The sequence below is a fragment of the Cinclus cinclus genome, chromosome 1 (genome assembly GCF_963662255.1).
Source record: "Cinclus cinclus chromosome 1, bCinCin1.1, whole genome shotgun sequence".
NCBI lineage: Eukaryota > Metazoa > Chordata > Aves > Passeriformes > Cinclidae > Cinclus > Cinclus cinclus.
Window position 1 is genome coordinate 82,155,328 of NC_085046.1, and position 27,810 is coordinate 82,183,137.

The 27,810-nt window shown below is 40.4% G+C and overlaps 1 protein-coding gene across 2 annotated transcripts in view; it reads right to left on the minus strand.

Annotated features, from left to right (window-relative positions):
• Positions 1-25,286, minus strand: part of TENT4A (terminal nucleotidyltransferase 4A) — a 56,515-nt gene extending 31,229 nt beyond the window's left edge. For both annotated transcript variants that reach the window (XM_062499867.1, XM_062499876.1), the window contains exons 1-7: positions 24,469-25,286; positions 11,092-11,215; positions 9,609-9,655; positions 8,572-8,692; positions 6,883-6,990; positions 6,050-6,178; positions 4,781-4,994 (exon numbers count right to left, since the gene is read on the minus strand). In XM_062499867.1, the coding sequence (XP_062355851.1) occupies positions 4,781-4,994; positions 6,050-6,178; positions 6,883-6,990; positions 8,572-8,692; positions 9,609-9,655; positions 11,092-11,215; positions 24,469-25,286 (1,561 nt within the window). The remainder of the gene's footprint in view (positions 1-4,780; positions 4,995-6,049; positions 6,179-6,882; positions 6,991-8,571; positions 8,693-9,608; positions 9,656-11,091; positions 11,216-24,468) is intronic.
• Between the last annotated feature and the right edge of the window lie 2,524 nt (positions 25,287-27,810).

Consider the following 27,810-nt stretch of genomic DNA (forward strand, 5'->3'; position numbering starts at 1 on the left):
AGTATGGGCTTTTCATAAGCAGGGCACTTGTGTCCAGCCACATAATGGTATTCTAAACATAGATATGTAAGAGAATTAAATTGAGAAGCAATGCAGAAATGGAATACATACAAGTGGCTAAATACACAATCACACCTACCACTAAATTCAGTCCACCTATGGTTGGACTTGATGTTGGGGCTCTTTTCCAACCTAAACGATTCTATACATTCACATAACACAAATTAAGAACACACACTCAATGAATCTGTATTAGTTTAGTCCAACTTGATGCTAGGCAGGTACATTTGACATGTATCCTGCATAATGTTATACCAAAATGAAGACAGGGCTTCCACAGAATACTGGCTATTCCTTTCATCAGCTGTCAGTACATCCTCTGTTGTGCCGGCAAAAGAAATCATAAGCCTTTCCTGAACCACTTACGTAAACTTTGTTGATTTAAACTAAACTGCCTAAGTTGTATTTGAGTCTTGATTGAAGCAGATTTGAGAGCAGAGGCAGAATAACTCATGCCATACCATGCTTAGGTTCCTGGATTACCTCATTCTGCATGTGTAACTAGTTTGTAAAAATGTCTGAATTAATAGATCTTAATTACACAGTCTGTAGAGCTTTTTACTTGGGCTGCAGCTGGAGCTAGTGTGAACTGCACCTGTCAACCCTGTATAAAGATGACCCTAGCCAATCCAGAAGACATATTAAAGAAACCAGAAGATCACACATTTGCATTTGCTGCTCTGAATAGATTTTTTTCTGAGAGATCACTCTCATTAGAGAACCATGTCTTACATAACTGAGCATCCTCCTTTTGTCACAACCTAGACTTTACCAGTTAAAGCACGCCACTCAAATGCTGTCACTCTTTAGAAAAATCATACATAGTTCAATCCTCAGATGTACATTAGCAGATAACAATGGTGTGTGATTTCATGTATAATGCAATCCTTATTCTTTCTTACAAAGCCTTCATCCCTAAAGGAGAATGTCCAATATTTCCATCACTTGCTATCAGTATTACCACTCCATCAGGTAGTCTTCCTTTACCTGAAGCAGTTTTAAGAACACGGCCTGAAAAGGTAAAGGTAAGACCATGAGCTAGGACTGAAGGAGACCCATTAATGTTAAGCTATTAGCTAGTAAACATCTTTTTGCAACATTCAGCATTAAAGAGGGTCTTCCAAATGCTAACTTCAATGAACCTGTGTATTTTCATAAACATTTATGTTTTATGCACACACAAACATATATATTTGCAGGTTCTAATGACAAATAGCTGATACTGAAAAGCTGCAATGAAAAATTTTGGGCAGGCACTAAGGCTAGAAAACAATCTCATAGATGTTGCCAATCTCAAAATCTATTTACTTCCTGTACTTGTGACCTATCAAGATGCGTAAGCAAGCAACATGAAGCATAATAAAACCTGAAAGTTAAAGATTCTCCTTTCACACAAAAAACACTGAATTTAAGGTTTAGAACTTTCATTACTGCCCACAGCAGTTCAGAACAAAGAACAAACTCTTATGAATGGAGTGGCACAGGTGGTACTCCAAGTTTTCAACTTGGTGTTAAAGAGTAGCAATTTAGCTACTCCAGCCACTGCCAGTCTGAAACTAGATCAAAATTACTCCTGTTCTGAGCATCAGAAATGATTGGAAGACCTTGATAATCACCTGATTCACAAAGGTATAAAATAACAAGCCCCACTAACAGTCTGCTGGATAAGTGCCAAGCTTGTCTTACAATCACAGATGAAAAGATTTGTCAACTACAAACAGTTATGTCTTCCAAGACAGAATACTGCTCGACCAACTCCAGACAAACCTCTTCCAAGATGACATCTACACTGCTCCAACATGTTCCTGTGAACATCTGAGTGCCTGGCTTTGCAGTTCTACTTAATAAAGGCTTTTACTTTTTCAGTATTTTACGAAAAGAACAAGTGTGAAAAAGTGCAGCTACAAGATGCTTATGGAAACTTCCTCCTTTAGGCAATGCTAAGGAAATTACTTCATCATCCTGTCCTAGGACACTAACTCAAGATGAAAGATCTTAGACTATGTACAAAGATAAGTATAAACGATTATTTCAAAATGCATCGCCACTACATTAGTCTGATAACTCAAATCCAGACCTCAACAAGCTTCCCATTTGAAGTGTTGACTTCTGACATCTTTGTTAGAATCCCGGTTCTTAAATCACAGAAATTATCATCTTCTGGCACGCAATTATCAGTCTGAGAATCTCTGAGGAAACCCAGCAGTACCTAACAGACCCTAAGAAAACCCATTACAAGCAAAACAGTACGACTGTTTCATACTTGTTCCTCCCAAATCCAGGAACTAAAGAAGGTAATGAGCAGATGCAATGACATATCACATCCTGATGACACTGTTCATCTCTTAGCCTGACGCCACCCACCATTTCACAATGAATAAAAAACAGTTCCTCCAGCTTAAAGAAACTAATCCCACTAAACACATCCCTGTTCCCTACAAGATCACTTCAAAGCTATTCTTTTGAGTTATACCCTTCAGTATCCCATTACTGAACTAATGCATACACTCACAGGAGTGATTTTTACACTGCTTTGATAATCTTTGAGAAATTGAAAGGGAAAGGTTTTTTATCCCTGTGTTTTTGGTCTCATTTTGGGATTAAGAAACCATCTTTTTGAGTATTCTTCCAAGGCTTAACAGGAACTTTAGAGACAGTTGTGATCAGGCTAAAAAAAAAGAAAAAGATTGAAAAACAAAATTAAAACCTTGTGCATACAGTGCAAACACAGGTTTGCAGGGGTAAAACTCTGCAGCAGCTTATGCTAATTTAAGTCAAGATTCTTTATGAAAATAACCTACTCCCATCTTCTTCACAGTATTGCCACGAAGCCTGAGCATCAGATACTGAGTGGATCTGAACACAAACTAATCAGAGATGACTTGTAAACTGAGAAGGACCTAAACCCTCAGAAAAGTTTTTTTTTGTACTGGGACAGAAGGAATAACACAACTAAACTAATTAACAGAATTCTAGATGTTACTAGCATACACTCAACAGGCAATTTTAGACACTGTAGGAATATGTGATTAAGTCAGGATCTAAGGAGGCTGTAGTCATCAGATCTGATTCAAAGAGCCATCCTATATGTTCCATGTAATTTTCCTCCTAGCTTCATCTGCCAAGTTCTGTGGTGGCTGCTAGAAAATATGCCTATGAGACATAGTGGTCAGATAGCTTCAAAATATTGTCAGCTTTCATTTCCATTGCCAAAACACTATCTCCTAAGAACTACATTATCTCACACCATACAAACTCTTCTAGAACTTAATTCTTATCAACTCTTTGACAGCATACAGCCATTCTTTCTTCTAAACTACATTTCTTTGTTCCTGCAAGAGTAATGCTAGGAGGAACAGTTCAGAGCCCCTATTAGAATCGAAAGGTTTATTTTCTTCTCCAGAGTACTATTAGCAGTGATCAAAACATTGCGTAGCACACACAGTTTGTTCTCCTACAGTCTCCAGCAGATAGAAAGGAACAGAACTGGAGGGCAGTAAAGACTTCTGACTCTAAACAATTGTGGCTCATGCTGCTATTCAAATGGGTCTTCAGGCAAGTAAGTGCACAGCTCCAAAAGGACATCTCAATGACAATAACAGTTCTGCACAATCACACCCTAACCTATGCCCGGCCAAGTACAAGAGTCATGATGGACACAAACTCAGAGTTACAAATGTATCAGAGACATGGTTAGACAAATGAGTATCACAGCCCGCAACCCGTTCGAGGAAACTGTGAACACTTAGCACACTGAGTATTTAGAAAAAGTGCCAGACTTCAGCTCCTGATCCATGGTATTTGCTTTAAAAGTGCTACAAATAAGCCGTCTACACAAAAGATGTGACAGTATGGACTTTGACTGCCAATTACATTCTAGAAATACTTGTGCTGAAGTCCAAATTAACTGCAAATTGACTTTGTTAAAAAGCTGGTTTGAAATTTCAGCTACTCGTGATGGTCTAAATAGAATACAAACTGAGTACCATAAAGCTGGAAATTATCCTGAGGCACTTAGCCAAAATTAAGCTCAATTATTTTGAGGATTACTGAATCAAAACCAAATCTAAAAAAAAATTTTTAAAAATTACGTTAAGACCTTCAAAAGAACATGCAACTCTAAAATGCTATTCCCTAAAGATCCCTGTGCAGCACAGAAGCAAGTTATGCAAAGTGTTCTCCACACCACCACAATGCAGCTGGTCTTTACAGATACCCACCCCTATACCCCTGTTCCTGTGCAGTCTCTGTGGCACTGCCCTGCAGATCAGGTTCTGCATCTGGGGCATTTCCTTCCCTTATGGTGTGATTTATCTGAAGTACAGCACCACAGACTGTGGCAGGAAAAGCTATACCTTCCAATCTCCTTCTCACATCAAATAATGGATTACTGTTTTGCTAACAACTCCCCCTTCCAGGATTTCCTGGAATTCTTTCTTTCACTACCTCTCAGTGCTGTCAGAGAACCTTATTACATACTCAACATAGTTCTGGATCTCCAACACATTATGCAACTGTACTGTCTGTGTGTAATCCAATTTACTCAGAGTAAGAATCTTACAAGACCTCAGGTCCACATCCCTCAGCCCTCCTGACCTCTCCACCAGCAACAGCCTCTTCCCAGTGCAGCTTCTTGACTCGTTTGACAGACTAATAATGCAAGCTGAGAACACAGGATGAGCTGGAGCTCTGGAATATTGCAAGAAGTGTACAGTCTTACCAGGCAGGAGAGGATCTTCAATACATAGCATGGATGGTCTATATCCATTAGTCATGACTTTCATGATTTCTTCTTTGGCAATATAGGCACCTCCATTTTTTATTCTAATACCAGTTTTCAAGTAGTTAAAATTCCTTCCATAGAGTTCAAAAAATTCTATTAGAAGCATTCCAAGGTTTTCATCAGCTCTTCTGGCATCAATTCTTGGATGTAGCTGTAACACAAACCAGTTTTAAAAATTAGTAGTTTTCAGACCGTAACACGGGGCAACAAAAAGCTCATTTAAACAGCTGAGTATTTCTTCACAAAAGTCTCAACTGAGTCACGCTTCACGTACTCAAACCACTCTCACGTAACCGAGAGGGGGCAGCACTTCAGCAGTATCTGGAAGCCAAAGAATTCTTTCATCTTTCCTCACGTAGCTTTTTGAGGATTAGAGAATTCTTTTCCCTAAATCAAAAGCAAGAAAGAAGTATTGCATACTAAATTACAGCCTAGTTAGTTACAAAGTAGTACCTGATTTTCCACAGCAAATCCATCCCTCAATGTTTTCAGAAAGTGGGGGGGAAATCTAGTTGCCTCAACTGAAATACAATTTGTGTCTGTATGTCCACTTATTTTATTTGGTATACAAAATTTATAGTAATATTTCAGTCAACCCCTCCAGCAGCAGAACACCTAAGTTTTTCATTACCACAGCTACTGAGACATGCTAACTCCATACCTCATCATATCTGTCCAAGGCTCGCTGTCACTAAAATATACTAAGAATTTCTAACTTGTTTGTCACAATACAACTTGGCTATTTCATCAGTCAAGTAAAGCATCTGCCAGTCTTAAGCATGTCAAAACCTAGCCAATATCTACATTAACAAACAACTTGACTGCCGGATTTCATCATTTTAATAAACACTGAAATCAACTCCTCTGCACATTCAGTACCAGTAGTCTGGGAAGCAAAAGACAAAATGCATCCTGCAGATTTATGAAGCACCATTAAGGTGATTCAGGTTCAGGCCCTGGTGTAGAGAGCAATGCACAGCCTCTATGCCTTTCACAAAGCTCCTGCTGCTGATCCAGTTCAAACAGGATAGATCCTGGATGTTTGAGAGGTAGTCCACAGGACCTTTCAAGAGTCAAACACTCAGAGCCCTAACAGTAATGCTGTACATTACAAGGGGCACCTGAAGAAACAGTACAATAAAAGGGCATAGGTACAGAAGCCAAAATATTTTAAACAACCAAGAAACAAATAAGGAATGGACTTACCTGTAGGAAACTAATTGCCATTAAAATTAGGCTATAAGAGCTAATTCCACCAGTAAAAACTTCATTCAAATCCCTCTGAAGGAGGAACTGCTTTAATACTAAAATCAAGTAAGGTAGCAAAGAATATTTCTGGAAAGCAAAGTAAATCTTATCAATGACAATGCCAACATTCCAAAACAAATAAAGTACACAATTTCAGCACACAAAGATTCATCTAATACAAAAATATTTCCAGTGTTGTGCTATACAATGTTTCCATGGAAAAAACTGAAACATGCTTTTTTTTTATTCTAGAAATAGATTAACAGAATTCAACTCTTACTCGATCAAAGACCTTACATATCAAATTTATTTCCCACCTAGTCAGTAAGATTTTTATATCCTTCTTTGAATGCCAGTGTCACTATAGTCAAAGCTTTCACTCTAAATAGTACTTTTACTACAGAGGAAGGAAACTTAAGTGTGTAGGTACACAAGAATTGTTTTTATTGACAGTTTAGCAAGACAGTATTCATAATGCAGCATCACTTAAATTCAAGGTAAACAAAACTTGAAGAGAGACTTGCATCAGAAGCAAAGTTCAGTGCCTATCTGCAAATCTAGACATGACAGTAGAAGTCCTTTCACATTATACAGGTTTATCCACTCAAGCACCTAGCACTCAAAGGAAAACAGAATGAACACCAAAAGATAATAAATTAAAATATCCATGTTTAATTAGTATTAATGAGAATAGTCTCCAGCAATAAATTGTTAAGCCATACCAAAAATGGTTAGCTAAGCATCTACCACATCCTTTGTAAGTAGCATAACATTCAATACGTGGCTGATACCTTCATGTATTCTTTGATAAATCGAGCTGCCTTCACACCAGTTTCGACATTAAAACTGATGTCAACTTTCACTTCTGTCTCCTGGTCAGTGAGTTTTATTATTGGTACCTGAAAAGATTAAGACAAGACAAGAACGTGAATCCCCAGAAATACAACACTGGTGCTGTTCCCTATCTTACTCAAGGCTCATGGATACTAGCAGCCCAAATGAACACAACTATCAAGTCTGTGAGGCGGTAACAATTCTAACTTGACTGACAAGTGAATGCTTTCTAGGGAGGTGATTAATGTACAACCACATTAACTTACCATCATGCTGGTACTCTACCTCAACCATTAGCTATCTGCCTTCATAGCTTCAATAGCAGTGTTTCAATTGACAACTTAATTTACTTAATTTAATGACTCATTCCAGTTAATAGGAGACCTAATATCATAACCTGTGGGAACTGCATTCCTCTGACACAGCATTGCACCATTCGCTTACTAAACTAACAGAAAACCAGCCTAGCAGAAAGTAATGCCTGTTGGTTTATCAAGATGAACTGGTTCAATGCAGAGTCAAATTAAAGCCAGAAGAGATAAAGCAAAGCAGCCATAGCAATATGGCAGGAAAAAAATTAATATAAAATGACTGAATATGTAGTTTAGTTTCACACCACCACCTCGAAGGCAGTGCCCTACAATATCATCTTACCTTAACCTAAACTTCATCTGACAACATTTATTTTAAATTGAACTCCTAATATTTTTAATCTGAAATAGAAAACAAAAAAACCCAAAAGTATAGCATCATTTTATACCAACATCAGAAGAAAAAAAACTAAGAAGGGATAGGAGAATCATAAGCCTAGCCTAGTGCCATTTTCCATTATTTACTAGTAATACAGATTCTGAAAATCCCATTAGCTCTCAGGTAAACCAAAGACTAACAAAGCTGCTGTTATTGTATTATGTACTATATATTGTATTACGTACTATATATTGTATTATATTATGTACTGCTATTCTAATGAAAGTCACAGGAATGTTATGAACCTAAAAGAGGAAGACTGTTCTAGATAACACAAAGGAGAAGCTTGCTAACAGAAGTTTTGAATACTCACCTTAGTCCCCTGAAGAAAACACTTGCTCAGTAACATAACACTCTCATGCATTAAGTTTTTTATATATTCAACATGACTCAGGCTTACAAGAAAAATGCAAGAGATAACATACATCAGTCTCACAAATGACAAAGCTCTCAAGTAGTATATTTTTGGATGGGAAAACCTAATGTTCGGAGGTTTGGAACACTTCACTATGCCATCAGAAACAAGACAATCTGAAAAACATGTTGAAAGCTAGACAGCTCTAGTTACTGGCATAACAAATTCCCCTCAAAGATCAGTGGAAAAACACTATGCAACTAGTTAATTTATTTTACTGGATATTTTGCAAATACTAACTTTCAGATCTTTATTGACAACACAAGTATAAAGTATGGCCTTCAGCAAACACAGTACACAGAGCTACCAATATCCATGTAAAAGACTCCACGCTATTGCTAAGCACATACGGATTCTACTGACATCTTGCAGAGAGCTTAAGACAATATAATTTGCTTCAGGAATTAAGAATACTATTTATCACCAACATCTGAAGGGGTCTGAAAGTTTTTCAGTTCAGTATTCCAAAGCTATTACTCACCGTAGCTTTGTCAAGTACTTTAATGGAATATGGCTCAGCCACATTGTGTTTTCTCAGTGCTTGCTCCAACAGCTGTAAAGGGGGTCGTTCCCATTTCCCAAAAACAACTAGATCAATATCACTAAACAAAAAAACACAGCATGAAATCCATTAAGTTTAAAGCACAATACACTATCAAAAACATGGTAAGACTGTCATTCTACATATTACAAGTCATACAAGGTGATCATTTAGCAATTTGCAATGTAGGCTCCCAATAAGCTTCTTCTAGGAACGCTAAGCAAGAATCCACGGTGTTTTAGGACCCAAAGCAGTATCCTAGTTTCTTGCTTCCATTACTCTGATGAGTTCTTGTTTGAGTTCCTTTGCTCTTTACCTTTCATGCTCTCTCCCCTCTGACTTCCAGTTTAATTCCATCCCTCACCTATCTACTCATGTTGACAGGAACTTGAATAACCCAAAGAATTTTGGCAGTAATCGGGATTCACAGAAACAAAATTTCCAGTGCCTTCCTTCTGAAAATTTAATTGATGTAAAGATAACAATCTTTAAGGCAGAGCTATATGGGTTTCCATATCCAATTGAATCATTAAGTAACATAAAATGCCAAATTAAAAAAGACATTTTGCTTTCCAAAAAGATGGGAATACAGCACTGTGATGGTTCTTTTGACTTTACACAGTAACTCTGTGATAAGTGATACCCTCAGTCATTAGTCTTATTTAACAAAACATAATCCTTACAAGGGAAATGCTAAACATTCAGTTTCATTGTTTAAAAAAAAAAGCCAAAGACTAAACCTAGACACAAGGAAGAAAAGGTTATTCACCAAAGGGTCAATAAGCAGAGCAGAACAGTAAGATGATACATCAAATACTTATCACAAATCTTGAAGTTCAAGAGCTCTTCCCTTTGTCACATGAAATATTACATATAAGTTTTATTGAAAGTTTGACACATTTGCACATTTCCAATCTAAACCCCTCTTTGAAATTTACCATTTCTCTAAAAGAAGACAAGAGTAAACTATTACTTACCTAGTTGGAAGATAAAGCCCTGTACTAAAGCTGCCAAATATCTGGACCTGAAAAGAACACAGCAGGAAAATATCTTGCAATTATGAATGCTCACTTTTGTTAAGTTTCACAAAACTTCATACTTTTCTCCAGTTGTTAAGGATATAGCCAAGTAAAAAAGTTACTTCACTATATCCTCTCTGTACAAACACACTCTGTCTTACAGATGCAACTTAAGTGGAAACCAGGCTTCTTTAACATGAAATAACTACCAATCCAGTTAGCAGAGAATTTAAGCAAGTTCTTTTCATTACTTATTTCCAGTTTGACAGTTCCCTTCCTTCCTGCTCCCTCCTTTCCTTACAGGATAGCTTCACTGATATTGGAAGAGTAAAAGGGAAAATGTTTCCAGATTTTTAGGTTTAAAAACCAACAAGTACCTCTAAACACATCATTCAGATAAACATTCCAGATGTTACTGTTAAGAACAACTATGAAGTAGCAGCAGGTGTTTGTGTGTGGAAAAGCATGCACAATGAACATACATCCACAGACCATATCAGATACTTTCAGCAAGCTTCCCATCTAAAGAAATGAAATGTTCTTCCTTCTCCAATACAGCAGAGCCCAATTTACAAGCTCACTTAGCTTTTATCCTGGGCAACACAGGCCCTTTTCAGTGTTTATATCAATTTCCACAAGGTAGAAAAATCTCACTGTGAAAGAAAAACATGAGTGAGGATAAAACAGATGAGCTTTACAGGGTTTTTAGCTCAGTGCTATGGCCAGAGCCCTCACTGTCTGCCAAGGAAGGCTATGAAATCACTGTGGTCTGAAACATTTTTCTGGTTGTTAATAACAATGCTACAATCTGGCAATCACAGGGGTGATGCTAGAAACACAATTTAGAATACATTCTTTCTGAATAAGCAGACTCATTCACTAGGTAACAAAGTGTTTGAAATTACACCAGCTTAAATTGCAACATAGCTCAGGGAGTGCAATTTTCCCACTGCAGCAGGGCTAAAGTAATTCTTTGAATGTGAAATTCACGAAGAGCACCAAAAAAAAAAACAAAAAACCTGCATTTGATTGGTCTTCCGTAAAATATTTTGATTTAAAAATATTCACACATTAAGGACTCCTTGCAGAAATGGATACATAGGTAGTCAGTCTCACTTTAATATTCAAAATTAAATTATACAGAGACAATCAGTTTAATAAGCTTTTACTTTAAGAAATGCACCACAAAAAGCTGACAATTCTTCACATTCCTAGATCTCAAAACGAAAAAAACATTTAGCAGAAATCTTTAACCCAAAATCTAGGTTTGAAACTTCCCCACTTTATAAAATAAATTTCCAAGTACTGCAAGAACTGTGATATTAAGTCCTTAAACGTAAAGGGTTACTTGTTCATTTCTAAAAGAAAGATAATAGCAGGGTTAAGTGAACAAGCTCTATAATTTACTAGAGAAGCAAATCACAACTGAAGCTACACTCACATCAGCAGTAGGCCAAAGATCTTTGATTACTGTTTCTATCCTTTTTACCACTTCTCTTCTCATAGCTGCCTCTTCAGGACGAGGGGACATGAAGTCATAGAAGTCAATGATTTCTTCATGTAGTCTAATGGAGAAAGTAGGATCAGTTTAAAAAGTGACAATTGAACTATTTAACTATTACAATAAATTTTACAAGAAACAGGCCATCGGCTTGATTTAATATCCTCCTTTAACCAAAGGGCTCAGAACACTAGCAGACATTTACTAAATTCCTTACTGGTTCAACAGTGAAGGCCAAATTCAATTTCTGATTCTTAATGATTATTTTCTTTAAAAAACAAAGCTGAGTCTTAAAAACTACATAATGATGCAAATGGGAAGCAGCACAAGACCAACCAAAGTCTTCAAGCAGGTTTATTCTTCTGTGCATGTGGCAGTTTACACAGACTGCAAACAGGCCACTGGCACTAGTGAGTTTTTGCAGAGGACAATAAAAAGGACATTTGAGTATTTCTTGACGTAAAAACATCCACTTTGACATTCAAGCGCTTCATTAGCCATTCATTCATAATATAGAAAGCGACCCTTCAACTGAACTCAAACCGAGAAATGTTAAATATATTCTCAAGTGTAAAGTATTTTTATACTGATGTTACATGAGGAGTCCTGACACTGGAACCTTATACACCTATTAAGCCCTTTTGTTTCACATCTACCAGTACTATAGAACTCTTGCTGCCGAATTTGAGTTTTCAGGTGAATGTCACGTTTGCCTTCAATGGAAAAGCATCAAGCCATGCCAAACAAAAATCCAAATATAACTACTGCTGTGACATTTTTCCAAAGTATCTTTTTGATGTTGACATATTTCTAAGATCTGTCTTACAATGAAATGTATCTAGTCAACATTGAAGTGAAATCCAAATGCTGCCTTAAACCTAAAAATCCCTCTATAGTTTATTTACTTAGCCTTCCAAAAGGAAAATTTAATACCTCTCTAGTATAACTCAATTCTTCATCTGAGACTTTTGCAATTCTTTTTACTAGGTAACTCACCTGCTAGCAGGTTACTTGCAAGACATTTAATTTTTAAGTGTCAGTATTCCTTTCCAAACACAGAGATTTTCACAGCATATCTCAAAGATACTTCCAAAAAGCATAAGTATTTTGAATTAATGTTTGGCCTTTCTCTTACCTTAAACTGAACCTAAACCCACAACTGAACATTTAACTACACAGCAGATTAAGCATTTCAATTTGCTGATGAATCCATGTGATTCCAAAATTTTAGAGCAAGACAGAAAACAAAAACTAACATGCTCTTATTTTGTTTTGTTTACAAAAAGAATGCTTTTTTCCTACCTTTCCGAGACAAAAAGACCAATGAATAAAATACTTGAATAGACCTAACAGCAATGGGGACAACCTAAAGACTTCCTATTCTCCTGCCTGTAATAATCTGCTGTAGGCAGATATAGGGTGAAAGCAAGAAAAGGCAAGAAAAGCAAAGGGGCAGCCATCCTTCCAAGCTTCCAGTAATTTCATCTGGCATACTTTCAGGGTGAATCCCAATCATGATACCTATTAGCTCAAATAACTTAATTCCATAGAATTTTCAGGTCTTTTAGGCCATTCCTGCTTTGTTTTTCATGGCATTCCATGAGAATTTAAGTACGTATCAGAATAAAGACTGCTGTAGTTTAAACCAATGCCTGGCAATGATTTTATCAGATGGTTTTTTTTCCTGGGGCAAAAAAAAAGTTGTTACTCAGAGTTCATCTCAAAATACAAGACTTCTCAGGCTCTCAATCCATTTATCTCTATCCACCAGCAGTTTTCCAAGCTACTAATTCTTCATGAGTCTCCTTGCACAAGAGCAAGTCCAAAGTTTGATCATTGCTAACCTTCTTTGGCTTGTTTTCAATTTGCACCACGTTTTCTGACAGGTAGGCAAAAACACACACAGAGTCAACACTTAATTCTGCCATTCAGTCCAGGACACACACCTGTTTTCACTGTATTGTCCCTACACTTGGGAATATTGTTGCTGCTTGAGGGCACCTGAGCACACAGCTGCTCTTTAAAAGAGACCATAACGGAGCTTCAAGGTGTTTTCTGAACAAAACCATCAACATAAAGCCCACTCACTGGGAGCATTCAGCCTGAATTACTTTTGTTCAGTCATGATTCTATATTTAATAGAATTTAATTTTACCAGCGATTTTATAATGTAATGAACAATGAACTCCCACTGTCTGTCTGCAGTCAGCTCTAGCTTTCTATCTACTTCTATTTCTAGCTATTATCCTTTCTATCATTTTCTCACTCATTTCTTCCCTCCAGGTATTTAGAACATATCAAGCAACAGGCTTGAGTAATTCCATTTGTACCTTTCCTTTATTATAAAGTAAATAATTTATTCTTTCCTTTGGTTACTTCTAAGCAGCTAACCCAGGAAACCTGTAAACATTTGGTTTCTACAAAGTCTTCAAAAAGAATCTCAAACATTCTTCTGAAAAAAAAATCAGCATTTGTGTTATCAATCTGAACACAGGAATATGGATTAACAATGAATCCTTCAAGAAAATGAGACCTGTGTGACACACCATTATTAAAACATGCACTAGACCCTTTCTTTATGTTTGGTCATGCAAGAAGTTCTGGCTTTTTATGGTATTAGCCCCATCCAACCACTCCAGGAGATCTAGACATTTCTAGGAAACAATTTACTGGATTTACAGTAGCCATCCTGGATTAGGGAAGAGAATAAAAGGGGTCTCCGTCCCCATCACCGCCCCTAACACACACAGCACAACCTTTCAAAAGCAGCCCCAGTGCATCAGTGACATCAGAAAGAGCCAACAACACCCAAGTACTCTCACTTTGATGCTCCACTGAGCCTCTCATATGATGATTAACACTCACAATTGTTAACCATGTTGTGAAAGACTCAGATTCACTAGTCTGCATTTCCTTCCCTCATCTGCTTTTTAATATGAAGTCAGGTTCATATTTTCTACCTCACACTAGGCAAGGCAGTACTTGGTCTAATGCCTCAATCTGCACAGGACAACAGCAAAGGTCTAGATATCAAAGCTCATTTAGAGTTCAAGCCATACTCATGGCTAATTCCTCTGAAATTCTTTGGAATGGATGTACAACAGGTATCATTCTGCTGACTGGATTTAAACTCTCATTGAAATTTAAAATTGTGGTTGCCTGGAGTCAAAGTAAGTTCTGCCAAGAAGTCTCTTCAGTCCTTCTCTGACAGAAAGCAATTAGTTCCCTTAGCTGTTCTTACCATATGATCTGTGCTCCCCCAGTACCCTTTCATGTCTCTTTCTGAGCACTACTGACTCAGGCAAGTTTCCTGCTTTCCAAGTGCAGGACTTTCAGGTCTTAATACACCTGGCAAAGCAGTCCTCAACTCTCTGTCTTAACAGACTTAGATTTTGTTTGCTCTTCCCAGTTTTCCTTACTTCAACAGTTTCTACTTCTTAAAAGATCATCTTCTTCATCTATGTTCCTCCAGATAAGAACCAATGCTATACTCACAGTCAGCATATGGCAGCACAACCACTGTAGCATTTTACCTTCTGATTTACACCTGAAGAAGCTTCTCAAAACAGAGATGCTTTTTTAAAATTTAATGTTACCGTAGTTTGCATTTTTGTAAACATCTTTGCTCACCTAAGGTTACTGGAACACTGTCACAGAAAAACCCCAGCTCTCAAGTATATAAAACAAGATCCTGTATGCTGCTCAGGACTAATCCCAGCATAACTTCTTACTAGCCTAAAAAATAATGCAGTGTCTGAAGAAAAACGGGTAATAGTGGAATATTCAGCCAGCCAATACAGGGATAGTTATTACTTAAGTATTTTGTCCATGTAGCCTCTAGGATTTTCATAAGCACTTCTTAAGTCAGGACCCTGACAATATTTTAACCATTAAGAACATAATTTCCATCTGAAGAATGTGATGTACATGCAGATACAAGTAACATCCTAACTCTTCTTTTTTAATAGAACTTCCTTCAACATACAGTCAAGTCAATCTTCTCAGTTTCCTTCTGGCTCCTTAAAGAATTTGGACTCCCAACAGCATCACAGCACCTAGCAACTTCATGTAACATTTTAAGATGTCTTTTAATCAACTTTTTCATGAGACAGTTTTACTGTATTTATAGAAATACTGAGAAAGAAACTTGATGGTAAGCTGTAACTGTACTCTTACCTAATATAAGATGGCAAAGATTAGAACACAGGAATGCAGAAGAGAGCCTACTTGCACTTGCTATATTATTCAGGTTGCTAATTTTAACAGCCTGGAGGAACCTACCATTTACTGATGTTATTACTGCTAAGCACAGCAAGCATCTGCTGCTTATGGGCTGAACTACCGCAACAGAATTAACATCTTCTGTTTATCAAAAAATTATCCCTTCTACTGTTTCAGGAAAGACAGCCACTCTTCTAGTCTCTAGGTTAAAATAACAGGTGACATTCTCAGACTTTTATAATGTTTTTCCTCAAAGGCAGGTTTCTAAGAAAGGAGATCAACCATTTTACTCATTTGCTGCAAGCATTATTATTCATAAGACTGACATTACTTCAAGGGCCAACTTCAACTCAGTGAAACGAAATTCTCAAACATCATCAACAAACTAGAAAGCAAATGAAAACCTACAGAGACTTTGTTCCCTCAAGTAAGCATCTGCTTCCTTTTCAAAATGACTATGCTACTATGCACATTAATTTATTCTAAACGAACAGACAGAAACATGATTGCATCTTTTATGTGGAACAACTTAACACTTTTTAAAAACATTTTTCACTTACTAGAATGATTATTTTTCTAGCTGAAGGCTAACACCTCATCCAAGAATCCTTATAAAAGGATAGATGCCACAGTTAAAGCATGGGGGTCTAGCACTAGAAACTACTACATGTGTAGAAAATGGAGGTAAAGAAATGGGGAGGTATAGGCAGCATCTCAAAAGAATCTCTCTTGAAATAAGGGTTACAAGCCATAGAATACATTCCTTCAATGAAACATGAATTCCAAACCACGTGTGACTTCACTGTATCAAGACAAAACGATGAAATGCACATCAGTCACTGCACGTATTTTGGAAATCCATTGAACTATACTTTCACCTATGACTAAGGCAAAGTACAATTGCATTATCATGGAAATGCAAGTGAAATCTCACACTACAACAATCAAATGCATTCAATAGTTGAAATCAGTCTTACAGTCTAACTAAGAAACACAGCTCAGTGAAATAAAGGATATATATATATATAGATAGATATATATAGATATGTAGATATAAATATACACAGAGAGAGACAGGGAGAGAGAGTGTGTGAAAGCAATAATGCATTCTGAGACAGACTTCTCCCAGCATGATCTAAGATGGACATCGGCAAAAGGGGCTAAAATACAACTATGATGAAGAGATTAACCATAATTCTTTGCAGTCCCACTCACAACACCTATCAGATGCCTCTACCTTCATATACTAGTCCTTCTCAACACCAGTAAGGCTCAGGCAGTACCACTCTATGCCTCATGCAATGTTCTGTCATCTTACAGAGGAGAGAAACTATGAAAACACAGTGCTACATTCACAGACTGTACTGCTGCACCAAATCAGTCTCGTACTACTACATTATTCAGACAGCAATTATCTTTGTCACTGTAATTGTATGGAAGGCAGCAAACTACAATAACTGGCAGAATAAAAAATAAAAATCTCAACTATACAGAACTTATGAATCAGAGCTGTGAAATGTTTTACAGACAGGTACCCTAAGTACCAAATTCAAATAAGAATTGAGCTTACTTTGCAAGTTAGCTACAAAGGAGAGATTGGAAGAATGAAACACTTTGTTCTCAACCACAGAAGAGTAGTTTAAAAAATATATTGTACCTTTTCCACAAGAGATCATTTTATTCTTATTTCCTCTCTAAGCTTTCTCTTTGCCCCACAGTCATGTAATCTAGAGCCCATCCTAACTTTAGACCAAGTGTCTTGACAATTAGATTTTACCTCTTAGGAAAACCTTCAAGTTGACACCCTTAAGAACTTAGTTTGTTGGAGTAATTTACACTGCAAATTTCCAGACCTAGGTAACAGAATTTGTCCGCATTTTGAAGAAAATCAGAAAATAATCTATTTTTGCAAACTATGTCAAGCCAATAAAACTCAACCAATTACCTTAATAATGTCTGGATGGACTTTGAAAAAGCTGCATCATAAAAAAAATTAAAATAAGCAGAAGTACATATCCTTCTACATATCCAGAAGTACATATCCAAAACTACATGGCCATGTAGTTCCACTACGTAAGCTGGACTTCCCTACACCACCAAGAAAACATCACAATCATTTTGTTGCATGAAGGAGTGAAGGAGAATTCCTTATGTTAAACCTTGGGACTGAATCAGCAATCTTGCTATGCCAATAAATAAAACCACTAAACCCAAAATTCCTGTCTTAATACCATTCTTATCCAAATGCTCAAAGATAGCAAGCGATTAACATCCCAGACAAGTCAGACTGCAACAGCAGAAACATTAGTGATGACAGACTAATTATGCCCATGTAGATCAGGTATTCATGACATCAGGTTAGCCACTGAAACATTAAAAGCAGCAACTCTTGACATAATTCTGAGCAGCAGACTAACTCAAAATGCACCCATCAAAGCACTACTGGCAACAAACCCTTCACGTTTGAAGTCTGCACCTCCACAGGGCAAAAAAAGCAAGTATTTTCTGGATTTAAGTACTGCTGCAGTTTGCCATATAATGGAGGAAGCTCCTTTAAAATCATAACCAAGAGAACAATGTGTTTCAGAGACTTCTAAAGATATCACACTGGTTGTTTTGTGTGCAACAAAAATCAGGTTTTAGGGGGAAAAGAGAGCTCTTACTACTTCATCATAGGATTCCATCAGAAGGCTTCTTCAGAAATCCTGAAGTCACGTACAAAGCAGGAAAAGAGGATTGGAAGATTAAGGATATCAAAAACGATTATGAGGAACAACTTAACGAGATGCAAAGCTATGATTGAGAAAGGTTAAACTAGTTCAAGAGCCAAAAACCTGCTTCTGTTAAGTGAATTAAGTGATCAGTACAAAGAAAGTTAAGTGATCCCAATGCATGATATGTAGAGAAGCTAGTATTTAACTTTTTTTTAATTCCTCAGAGACTTCCCTGATCCACAACTATGAAGGGAGAAAGAGTCCCAAACTTTTTAACAGAAAATACTTCACAGCAAAACCTATTCCTGGCAATTCAGTATTCACCAAAAGTCATGCTCACTCAATACTGCATTTGATACCAGGACTATAGCTAGCTATCTTTCTCTTTTAACTTAAAAGGATTAGCTTTGACATTCAAAATAGTCAAAGTAGCCTAAAGAAGAATCAATGCAATAAATGAAAAGCAATAACTGTGACTATGTCAAGATGCTAACATAACCATCATAAATGGAAGTAGTGTCTTAAAAAAGGGAAAAAAAAAAAACATTCAGAGCTATTTGAAAGAATCAGAGAACCACACAGGAAAATCTATTATTTTCTTGGATTCCCAAAACAGCCCCATATGCCCTTATGCAGGCTTACGAAGAAATTAAAGGGACATGGGATGAGGGGGAAGACCCTTCATATAGATAAAGAATTGTTTTAAACAGGAAACAGGCAGCTGTAGCTCTTTGTTTCCATATTAAAGGAGGATCACAGGTGAAACCTCCCTCCTCCTTTTTCCAAGTCCCCTGCTAAAAGCACTCATGGTCTGCCTCTGTAATACACAGACCTGCAACTGGCAACCACTACAACCCTAGTGACAGCCTCAGGATAAAAAAAAAAAATCCATAATGCATAGCTTTACTGAGGAACATCTTCCCACAGGTCATTGCTAATCCTAGATCATAAAAGATCAAGCAAGACACATTCATGCACAAAAGCTACAATAAGCATAACAATGCACTGCCTATAGCCCAGGTAGTCTAAGAACCACAGATAATTTAAAGCTGGGAGAGGCTTCCAGGAAATACCACCACATGCTCATGCTGATATATTCTCTTCCCAATATTTGGCATTGGCCTCTAAAGGTCTCACCCAGTACAGCTGTTGATGTTCTTAGTGCCAGCTGTCTCTACTACTAAAGCCTAACAACCGGCAAAAACATCATGAAGCTGATGCCAGGATTAAACTGCTCCAAACATGTCCCATTCTCCTTTACACACAGATGTGAGCACCTGTCATGCAAGGCCTTCTCATGTTTTACTACTGTAGTTCTGCCTTCCTGACCTCTAGTACCTCTGGTCACTCTGGAGCCCACTGCTGCCAAAACATTCCTTTCATTCCACTCCCCAAAGCATCAGTCTCTAACTCTACACTAGGTATCCACTTTGCAAGGAAACTTTGTGCTTTACAGAGGTAACTTACTTGACAACAGGAAAAAAAAGAGATGTTCTGTTCTTTTGAAAATTCATCCAGTAGCTACCCTGGAACTTTCCTTCATACCAACCTTCAGGCATGAAAACAATCAATTTAACTACATCCTGATGCTCTCTCCAGAAATTTACTATGACTAAAAGGCAACTACTTCCACACTTCTCCTTGCATACACTCCAGCATATACTGCCTAGTTCTACCATGACCCTATAGTCAAGCAAAACAAGAACTGAGTGTACCATGCCAGCACAACTTGCCTCCTACATTAACACCTCCACTACAGGTGTCCACCTAGCACCACAGATAGCACACACCAGGGACTGGACAGCAGCATGGGTGAAGCATAGCCTACTGTGTTGATTCTTTACTAGAAAGCGCTGGAGCCAGACAGCACTGTTAAGCACAGGGAGAAGTTAAGAATAACCACCCTCAGGAGGCCCCTAAAGCCCTTACAAGAGCTGGACATCTCACTGCAGATAGTAAAGGCTTCAGAGCACTTCCAAGGTCTGCATTCTTTCAGCTCAAAGTACCACAAAATTTGCAGAAAGGGCTGACAATGTGGCATGTCCACATATTAGTTTGTATCTTTCAGCTCTGACAGCAGGATAATATGAAGTAAGGGTTGACAAACATGCAACTGGAGCTATGCACAGTCCTGAGTGCAATGCATTTTTAATAGTGCACTGCACTAAACTGCAATTAAATTTATCTTAAAGTTCAGAAATACATCAAAAATGCAATAAACTCCTGTAAGATTGGAATTAGAAACTCTGCATATGGATGCAAATAAAGATGACCTAATATAGTCTTAATATACAGGTGCTCCACCATATCTCTGGACACAGCTTTTTGTGCACAGTATCACTCAGCTGCAAACTGCTGAACACTGAGGCAAGTCTTCTGTGGAAGCACTGTCATAAGCTTACCTTGTTTATGAGAACTCTCCCCAAGTACCTGCTATAGTCATCAGGGAATGCTGCCCTGAATCCTCCTTCAGCATAAGGAAATGCAGAGGTCTTGGTGCTCTTGCACTCTACAGCAGAACTTGTGTGTCATTATCAAGAAAGAGTTAAAGACAACAGCTATATAGGGGGGAAAATGAATGCAGAAAGTCATTAGAGACCATGCAATACTAATTAGTCCAAGCAGAGCACCATTCCAAAGTATCAAAACAGTTCTGGTATCCAAACTAATCCTCAACAAACCACTTCTGTTGTTTCTGCACAGCACTGTAATGTGCCAAGCAGAGACGCCAGGTATTTCAGCACTAATCTCATTCAACATCTACAATTAGACTGAACACTTAGTTGAAAGTACTAAGCAGAACAGACTCATACTCGCAAAAATGCTTTAATTCTTTACTTACTTTCTTAAATTCATATTAAGAAGCAAAATAATTAAATCTGATGTGATTTTATACTATTGACAAGCTATTAGCTACATCTTCAGAGAAAGCCTATGCAGCCAAACAAAAGCAGTAGAGGCCTTACCAAAAAAGTTCAGAATATTTTGATGCCATCTTTTGAATATTCAAGCACTTTTAGACTCTCTGGATGCTTAAGTTATTCATATATATTTAAGATACTGACTTTAGAGAAACAGAAGATATTTGCTGAACAAAGAATGCACACCCTAAGAGGCTAGATGTAGTTTTAAGCCACACAAGAGGATACTTTACAGTACCAAGAAATAAGACATGGCTCTGAACATCAGTCACAACAGTTTGAATTAACCTCATAATATTAAAGGACAGTTCTCTGCCTTGCATCTGAAATCAATCATTTTGTCATCTGTAGTTCTAAACTAAACCCAGGCACACAGGAATTTACACTGTTGCTATATTAATCACTCTGTTGAAGCACTGGACTGAATATGGCTTCAATATCCTCACTCACCTTCCAAAATTCTGTAAAAGCATAACATGGGGAGAATCTAGTACATCCAAAAGCACAGCTTTAGGATGAAATCTAATCACACACAGCTTTTCACACCCGTATTTTATCAGAAAAATTCCTTTGCAAAGATTGTCATGCTGCTACTAAAGCAGTGAAAACATGAGGCCACTGGAAAAATAAGAATGCTGTATAAAAATCAGAGGAAAACACAGCCTTTATACAGTATCCCTAAGCATCACCACACCTACCATCACAAAGCCACTGATTACAAGTAGCCTGAATAAAACAATGACTTGCAGTGCTACACACCATCCTCAGCTCTGAATGAGAAAGGAGAGCACAATACTGCTTCAAAGCACACAGGCAATTCATCAGAAGTACAGCTGCAGCCTGGGAGAGGGCTAACAGGGATTACCCTTTTTACTCTGTTACCAAAAGACAATACAGTAACACTGTGAAACACTGCGTATCACTTGGAAATTTCCGCATGCTGTAGAAAAGCATTCTTTTACGAACAATATTCACAGCAGAGTAAGGTCTACCATTCATGCACAGAGTTAGCAAAAGAGTACCTATGATCAAGTCCTTGTCTCTATAATCAATGCCCAAACCAGACTGCAGCTGAAGATTTTCAGGATCACATCTTTCAACAGTGGCATATACCAGTTTGGCAATGCTGAAGATGCTCTGTCAACAGATGATGTGTTATCAAAGTGATACTTCTAGGACCCGGCTGACAGCTCCAGGGAACAGCAGGCAACTGAAGGAACATAAGGGATCCACAAGAAACTCCTGTAGGGATCTGTCCCCATCCCAGCCTTTTCAGTACATTTTTATTTGAATTGCCAAATAACACACCAGCCAGGCTTCAGGAAAAAGTTAAGCTCACCACTAAACAGGAATTACTGCAGAAGATAGCTATCTAAATCCACCCCATCAGTGACAGTGTTCTTATTTCAATCATGCCAGCCCTAACACTAAACAGAAAACTGTTTAAGAATATACACTTGTTCAAGATTCACCTTGGGTAACAGAACTCAAATTTTAAGGCAGAAACTGCTCGTCATATTTAGGTCTATGGTTTCCAGGATTCATGCTCTCCTTCAGCACTAGTTAGTTCCCTGCTACTTTAAGGAATGCTCTGGAACTACAGGATCACACATGCTGCAGCTGCTGGCATCCCACCGCCAGAATCGGGTCCCACTTTTGTACCAGAGATCTTTAACAGAAGATCAGGAAACACAGCTTCCATTTTCAAAGATATTAAGCAAAAAGCTTGTCATTTACACATCAGCAAAAGAACTACCTACATTATGGAACTGAATAGTGCAACTGAAAACAATTTTCTTGCATACGGAGTCTCTATAAACTCGTACTCGAAGAGTGGCATAGCCACTATTACAGGAAATCTAAAAGAAAACAGAAGGACGGAAGATGAAAAATAAAGATATGCGAATGGTATAGGTAGTGCTGTCTAACAGCTACAGGACACAACTTGCAATGCTTGGATTTGATTCACACATTTGCCACTGACCTGCTGGGTGAACTCAGGCAGCCCCTTCCTCCACCTACTTGGAGATCTGCCTCACTTACACTGAGCTGACTTAAATTAAGACATTAACTCAATGCTCTACCACATAAAACAAAAACTTTATGCTATTTTAACGATACTATTGGAACTTGAGATGTACAAACTTCTTCATACAGGACTCAAAGCTCCTAGCACAAGACACCTCTTAAAGACTCAAATTCTAGCTTCCTGTAAGAAATTTGAATTTTCAGCATCAGTCCAGAATTAAAAAGCAGTAGCCACAAGACTTGTCTTCCCCCTCTTGAGGTTATGGTTTGCAAAAATAGAACTTTAAAAATATATTTTAATACTTCTTCCTAACTTTTAACATACTCAGCACCTGACAGTACTACACAAAAGAAGACACTGTCCTTAAGCTAAATCTCTCACTTAAAAATCCCCAGCTCATACCCTGTTATCTTTAGCTATTTCCCCTCTACAAATATGCAGTGCCTTTATTCCACAGGCATCCAAGGGTCTTGATATTAGGATGTTCCAAGAAACTATTTTTGAAGCGACATCAGAAATCTGTTAGAGTCAGTCAATGCACTTTTTCCAAGAATGAAATAATCTTAACTTTAAAAAGTAACATTTCCCCTTGACTGATTGAAATTTGACAGGTGACATACAGCAATCTCATAGAGCATCCCAGACATGCTTTGTTCAATTTTAGTCCCTTCTCCATGCCAACCAGATCAAACTGAATACCCGGCCTTAATAATCACCCATCATATATAAAGTATGGCTTACAAGATAGGGTAGGCGTCATAGAAGTGCTCTCTTTAAAAAAAAAAAAAAACAAACAAGATTTCTGTGTAGGTATTAGCTGTCTCAACCTATCCTAGAGCTAAAACACACTTGGAGAGAAATGTTCTAAGACCATACTGACTTTCATGCCTGTCTCAGACAGAACTCGGCACCTTCCTTTCAAGTGATGTTGCTAACCCTCCCCAAACTAACCAGCTTGCTGAAGCCTAAGCAGAGGCATTTAAAAATTAACACAAGGGTTTTGAGTTCCTCTGAACAGAAGCCTTCCACTTCCCCCTTACAATCCGAATTGACACCTGGCAGCTCTGACAAGCATCCTACGCGTATCCTTGCCTTAATTATTGTAGGTGACCTCTGATAATGGCCTGACAACTTCACCTCTCAACCTATTAAAAGGTAAGGCCTAACCCCCCGCATGTACGGGTTTCCTGGCACTGCGTGAATCGCTATTTCGGCCAAGAGCCACCCAGCCGGCACAGACCAAGGTGATTCACAGAAGGGCACGGGTTTGTGCCCTGCCATCCCCCATCATCGGCCTCCCTGCCGCGGCCGGCTCCAAAGGAGCTCGTGTGATCCCAATCCGCCGCCCCCCTTCCCGGAGGGGCCGCAGGAGGCGGCCGAGGCCCCCCTTCCCTCTGGGGCTGCAGCAGCCCCCGGGGCCCCGGCTGCTCACCCCTGCACGCCCGGGCTGTATTTCCTGGTCTTCCAGGGGGTGCCGGGGCTCTGCAGCGCTGGCTGAGGCATCTGCCGCTGCTGGTGGGGGGAATTGTTGCCGGCGACGCCGCGGCTGCCGGAGAGCAGGTAATTCATCCCATAGGTGCTGGCTTTATTCTCCCGTTTCCTGCGGCCCGGGTGGTACTGGTGCTGCTGGGGAGAGGCCGGGGTCGGGTGCGGGCTGCGCGCCGGGTGCGGCGGCTGGTGGTGCCCATTCACAGCGTTCACTTTGTTCTCGTGGAAGTTAAAAAACTCCCCGGGTCCGGCCCCGCTGCCCAGCAGCCCGGGAGGAGCCACCGCCACCGCCCGGGGGCCGCCGGAGGAAGAGGAGGAGCCGCCGCCTCCGCCACCGCTGCACGATCCCGAGGAGGAGAAGCCAGGGCTCTCGGTGCCGGACTCCACCGACGAGCAGGAAGACGAGGAAGACACAGAAGGCGACTTCTGCAGCCGCCGCCCTCCCTCGCCGCCGCCGTTCACCGCCGCGGGGCCGCCGGAGACAGCGGGCACCAGTCCGGTCAGCAGGGCCGGCGGGGAGGGCGAAGGCGAAGGCGGCGAGGAAGAGGAGCAGCAGGCGCCGGGCGCCCCGAGCCGCACGCAGCCGTGCCCGCGGGGCGGAGAGGCGGCAGAGTCCAGCGCAGGAGAGTTGAGGCAGAGGTAGTGCGGGAAGCTGGCGCCGCCCCGGCCCCCCACGCCCTGCGAGGTCTCCCAGATCTGCATCCACAGCGCATTCGCGGGTCCTTTCTGCTCGGGCTGGATCCAGGCCACGCGGGGATCCATCCACGCCCGCCCGCCGCCGCCGCCGTCCCTCACTGCCCGGCCAGAACTCCGCGCCGCCGCCCGCTCGCCGCCCGCTCCCTCGCTCGCTCGGCCCGGCAGCGGCGCTAGGAGCGGCCCGGCAGCAGCGGCATGTGTCGCGGGGAGGAGGGAGCGACGGAGGGCGGCAGGGCGGCCGGAGGCAGAGCCGGGCCAGGCGAGCGCGGCTCGGGAGGAAGCGAAGGCGGCGCAAACTGTACCCGGCGCTGCCCGGAGCGCTCCGCTCGCCGTTCCAATGTGGCGTGTCCCCCTCGCCAGGGCCAGAACCGGCACTGCGCATGTCCCGCAGATTTTAAACCTTCACCGGAGACGGCCGCCCTGGCAACCGCACATGCGCGGGAAGCGGGAGGGAGAGGGGAGCTGGGATCGCTCCCCCGCCCCGGCATTCTCCCGGCCGCGCCGGCGCGGAGTGGGACCGGCCGTACTTCGGCGCGGCGCCGGCAGCTCCGTAACTCCCAGTCATGGAACGGGTCAGGCTGGAAGGGACCGCAGCCGTCCAGCCTCCCTGCTCAAGCAGGCGCATCCCAGAGCACGTGGCACGCGATTGCATCCAGACAGTTCTTGAATATCTCCATTGAGGGAGACTGCACAGCCTCTCTGGACAGCCTGTTCTGGTGTGTCACTCACACAGGAAAGAGGTTCTTCCTCATGTTTAGGCAGAACTTCCTCGCTTCCGTCGCTGCTCTTTGCTTCTTGTCCTATTGCTTGGCGCTGCCAAGGAAGAGCCTGGCTCCATCCTCTTGACACCTTTCCTTCAGATACTTACAGACACTCATGAGGTTCCCTCTCACTCGTCTTCTCTGTGAGTGGCTGGCGCAGCCGCAGCCTCGCCTCTGAGTTGGTTTCTCACAAATACTGCGTTGTTTGACCCCTCCATGCCACAGCTCATCCCTTTGGAGAAGTGTAGCCCAGTTCCCACAGAAATAAAAGGGCAGGTTTTAAGGATTAATTCCGAGAAGAAGCAAGTGCAGGCAAACCTCCTTTGGGAAGGGTGAGTAGCAGAGGGTGTGGGGCTGAGCAGGACCACTCCACTCCCTGGGGCGAAAGGGAGGCCTGGGCGATGTGTCCAGGCAGCACCATGCAGTTCATAACCAAGGGAAGGCTTTCCTTGGGTTGGTAGCACCAAGACAGGACTGCTGGGTACTTCAGTTTTTATTGGGCTTGAGTCCAGGACTGTGGTCAGGACAGGGAGATGGTGCCTGTTCCAAGGGGTGTCTCTAATAGATGGGTTTGATATGCAGTGATCACTCAGTAAAATGCGTACTGCTGTTGGAATGGGATCAGACACAGACGCACCGTGATCTGAAGATGAGTTTTAACAGCCAGCCTCCCAGAATGATGTCCATAATGGTTCTATTTCTAATCCAGTGCTTTGCCTATTTCCTTGAGCAGCTTCAGCATGCATGTGGATAAAAGTGTCCTCTCCTGAGGTACCCCCAGAAACTCCAGCAGTCTAGGACTCCCCAGACTGTTCCATAGAGCCCTTAACCTAACTGCAGAACAGCACAGAGAAGAGTTGTAGGTGCATAAAGCCAAATACTACCAGGGAATCCTAGTTAGAACAGCCCTCCAATGCAGTTGCATGGTACTTCTTGAATGAACTAGCTGCTGCACAAGGTGAGAAAGAGAGGTCCCGCTCTCCATAATCCTGCTAATTCCTTCCTGTGCTGCTTTGCACAATCCCTGATATTGACCAGTGAGCCAATTTAACTTTTTAATTCAGAGAAGACCACATTTGGAAGAAAAGTAATAGTTCTCAGCAGTTCATTTTGAATTAGCTTACTTTGTGATCAGAGCTGGCACTAAGCGGGGGGTGGAGAGAGAATGAGGGAACACAACTCACTTGTTAGGAAAGGATAGTTGTGCTTGATCTAGTTGTATTCTCAAACTATACCCTTAGATTTCAGAGCAAGGGAAGCTGATATGAGGGTGACAGCCTAATGTTTATTACTGGAAGTCATTTAGAAAAAACAGGTCATTAACTTGTTAAGAAATAGGCCCTTTTTCAGGACTAACAGCCAAAGTACACATAAAAGTACACAATAAACTAACCAAACTCAAACCACATGAAAGGGTTGTTAATTATGTCTCGTGTAGGAGTACGTTCACCACAATTTCTTGCATGGTCATTTGTTCAGATCTTTAGCAGAGATTCCAGTTTGAGTTACTGATAGCAGTCCTTGGTTTTATGGTTCATTTTCCAAAGGATTCTGGATTGTTTTGGTTTGGTTTTTATTGAACATGAAAGAAGACAAGCAGGCCCCTCGACTCTGTTCGTTTTTATATAAATGCTGTAAGAAATAAACCAGAGAATTACGCTGTCTCTTCTTTTAGACCTGAATACTTTGCACTGTTTCCTCTATGATGGCCTGGGTACAGCAAGGAGAGGTGAGGATTCACAGTATTTCCCCAAGCGTAGCTTCTGTGGTGTGCTAATGTTTGGAAGAGTTACTTTGTAGATCGACTGTGAAAAACTGGGAAGGCTAAG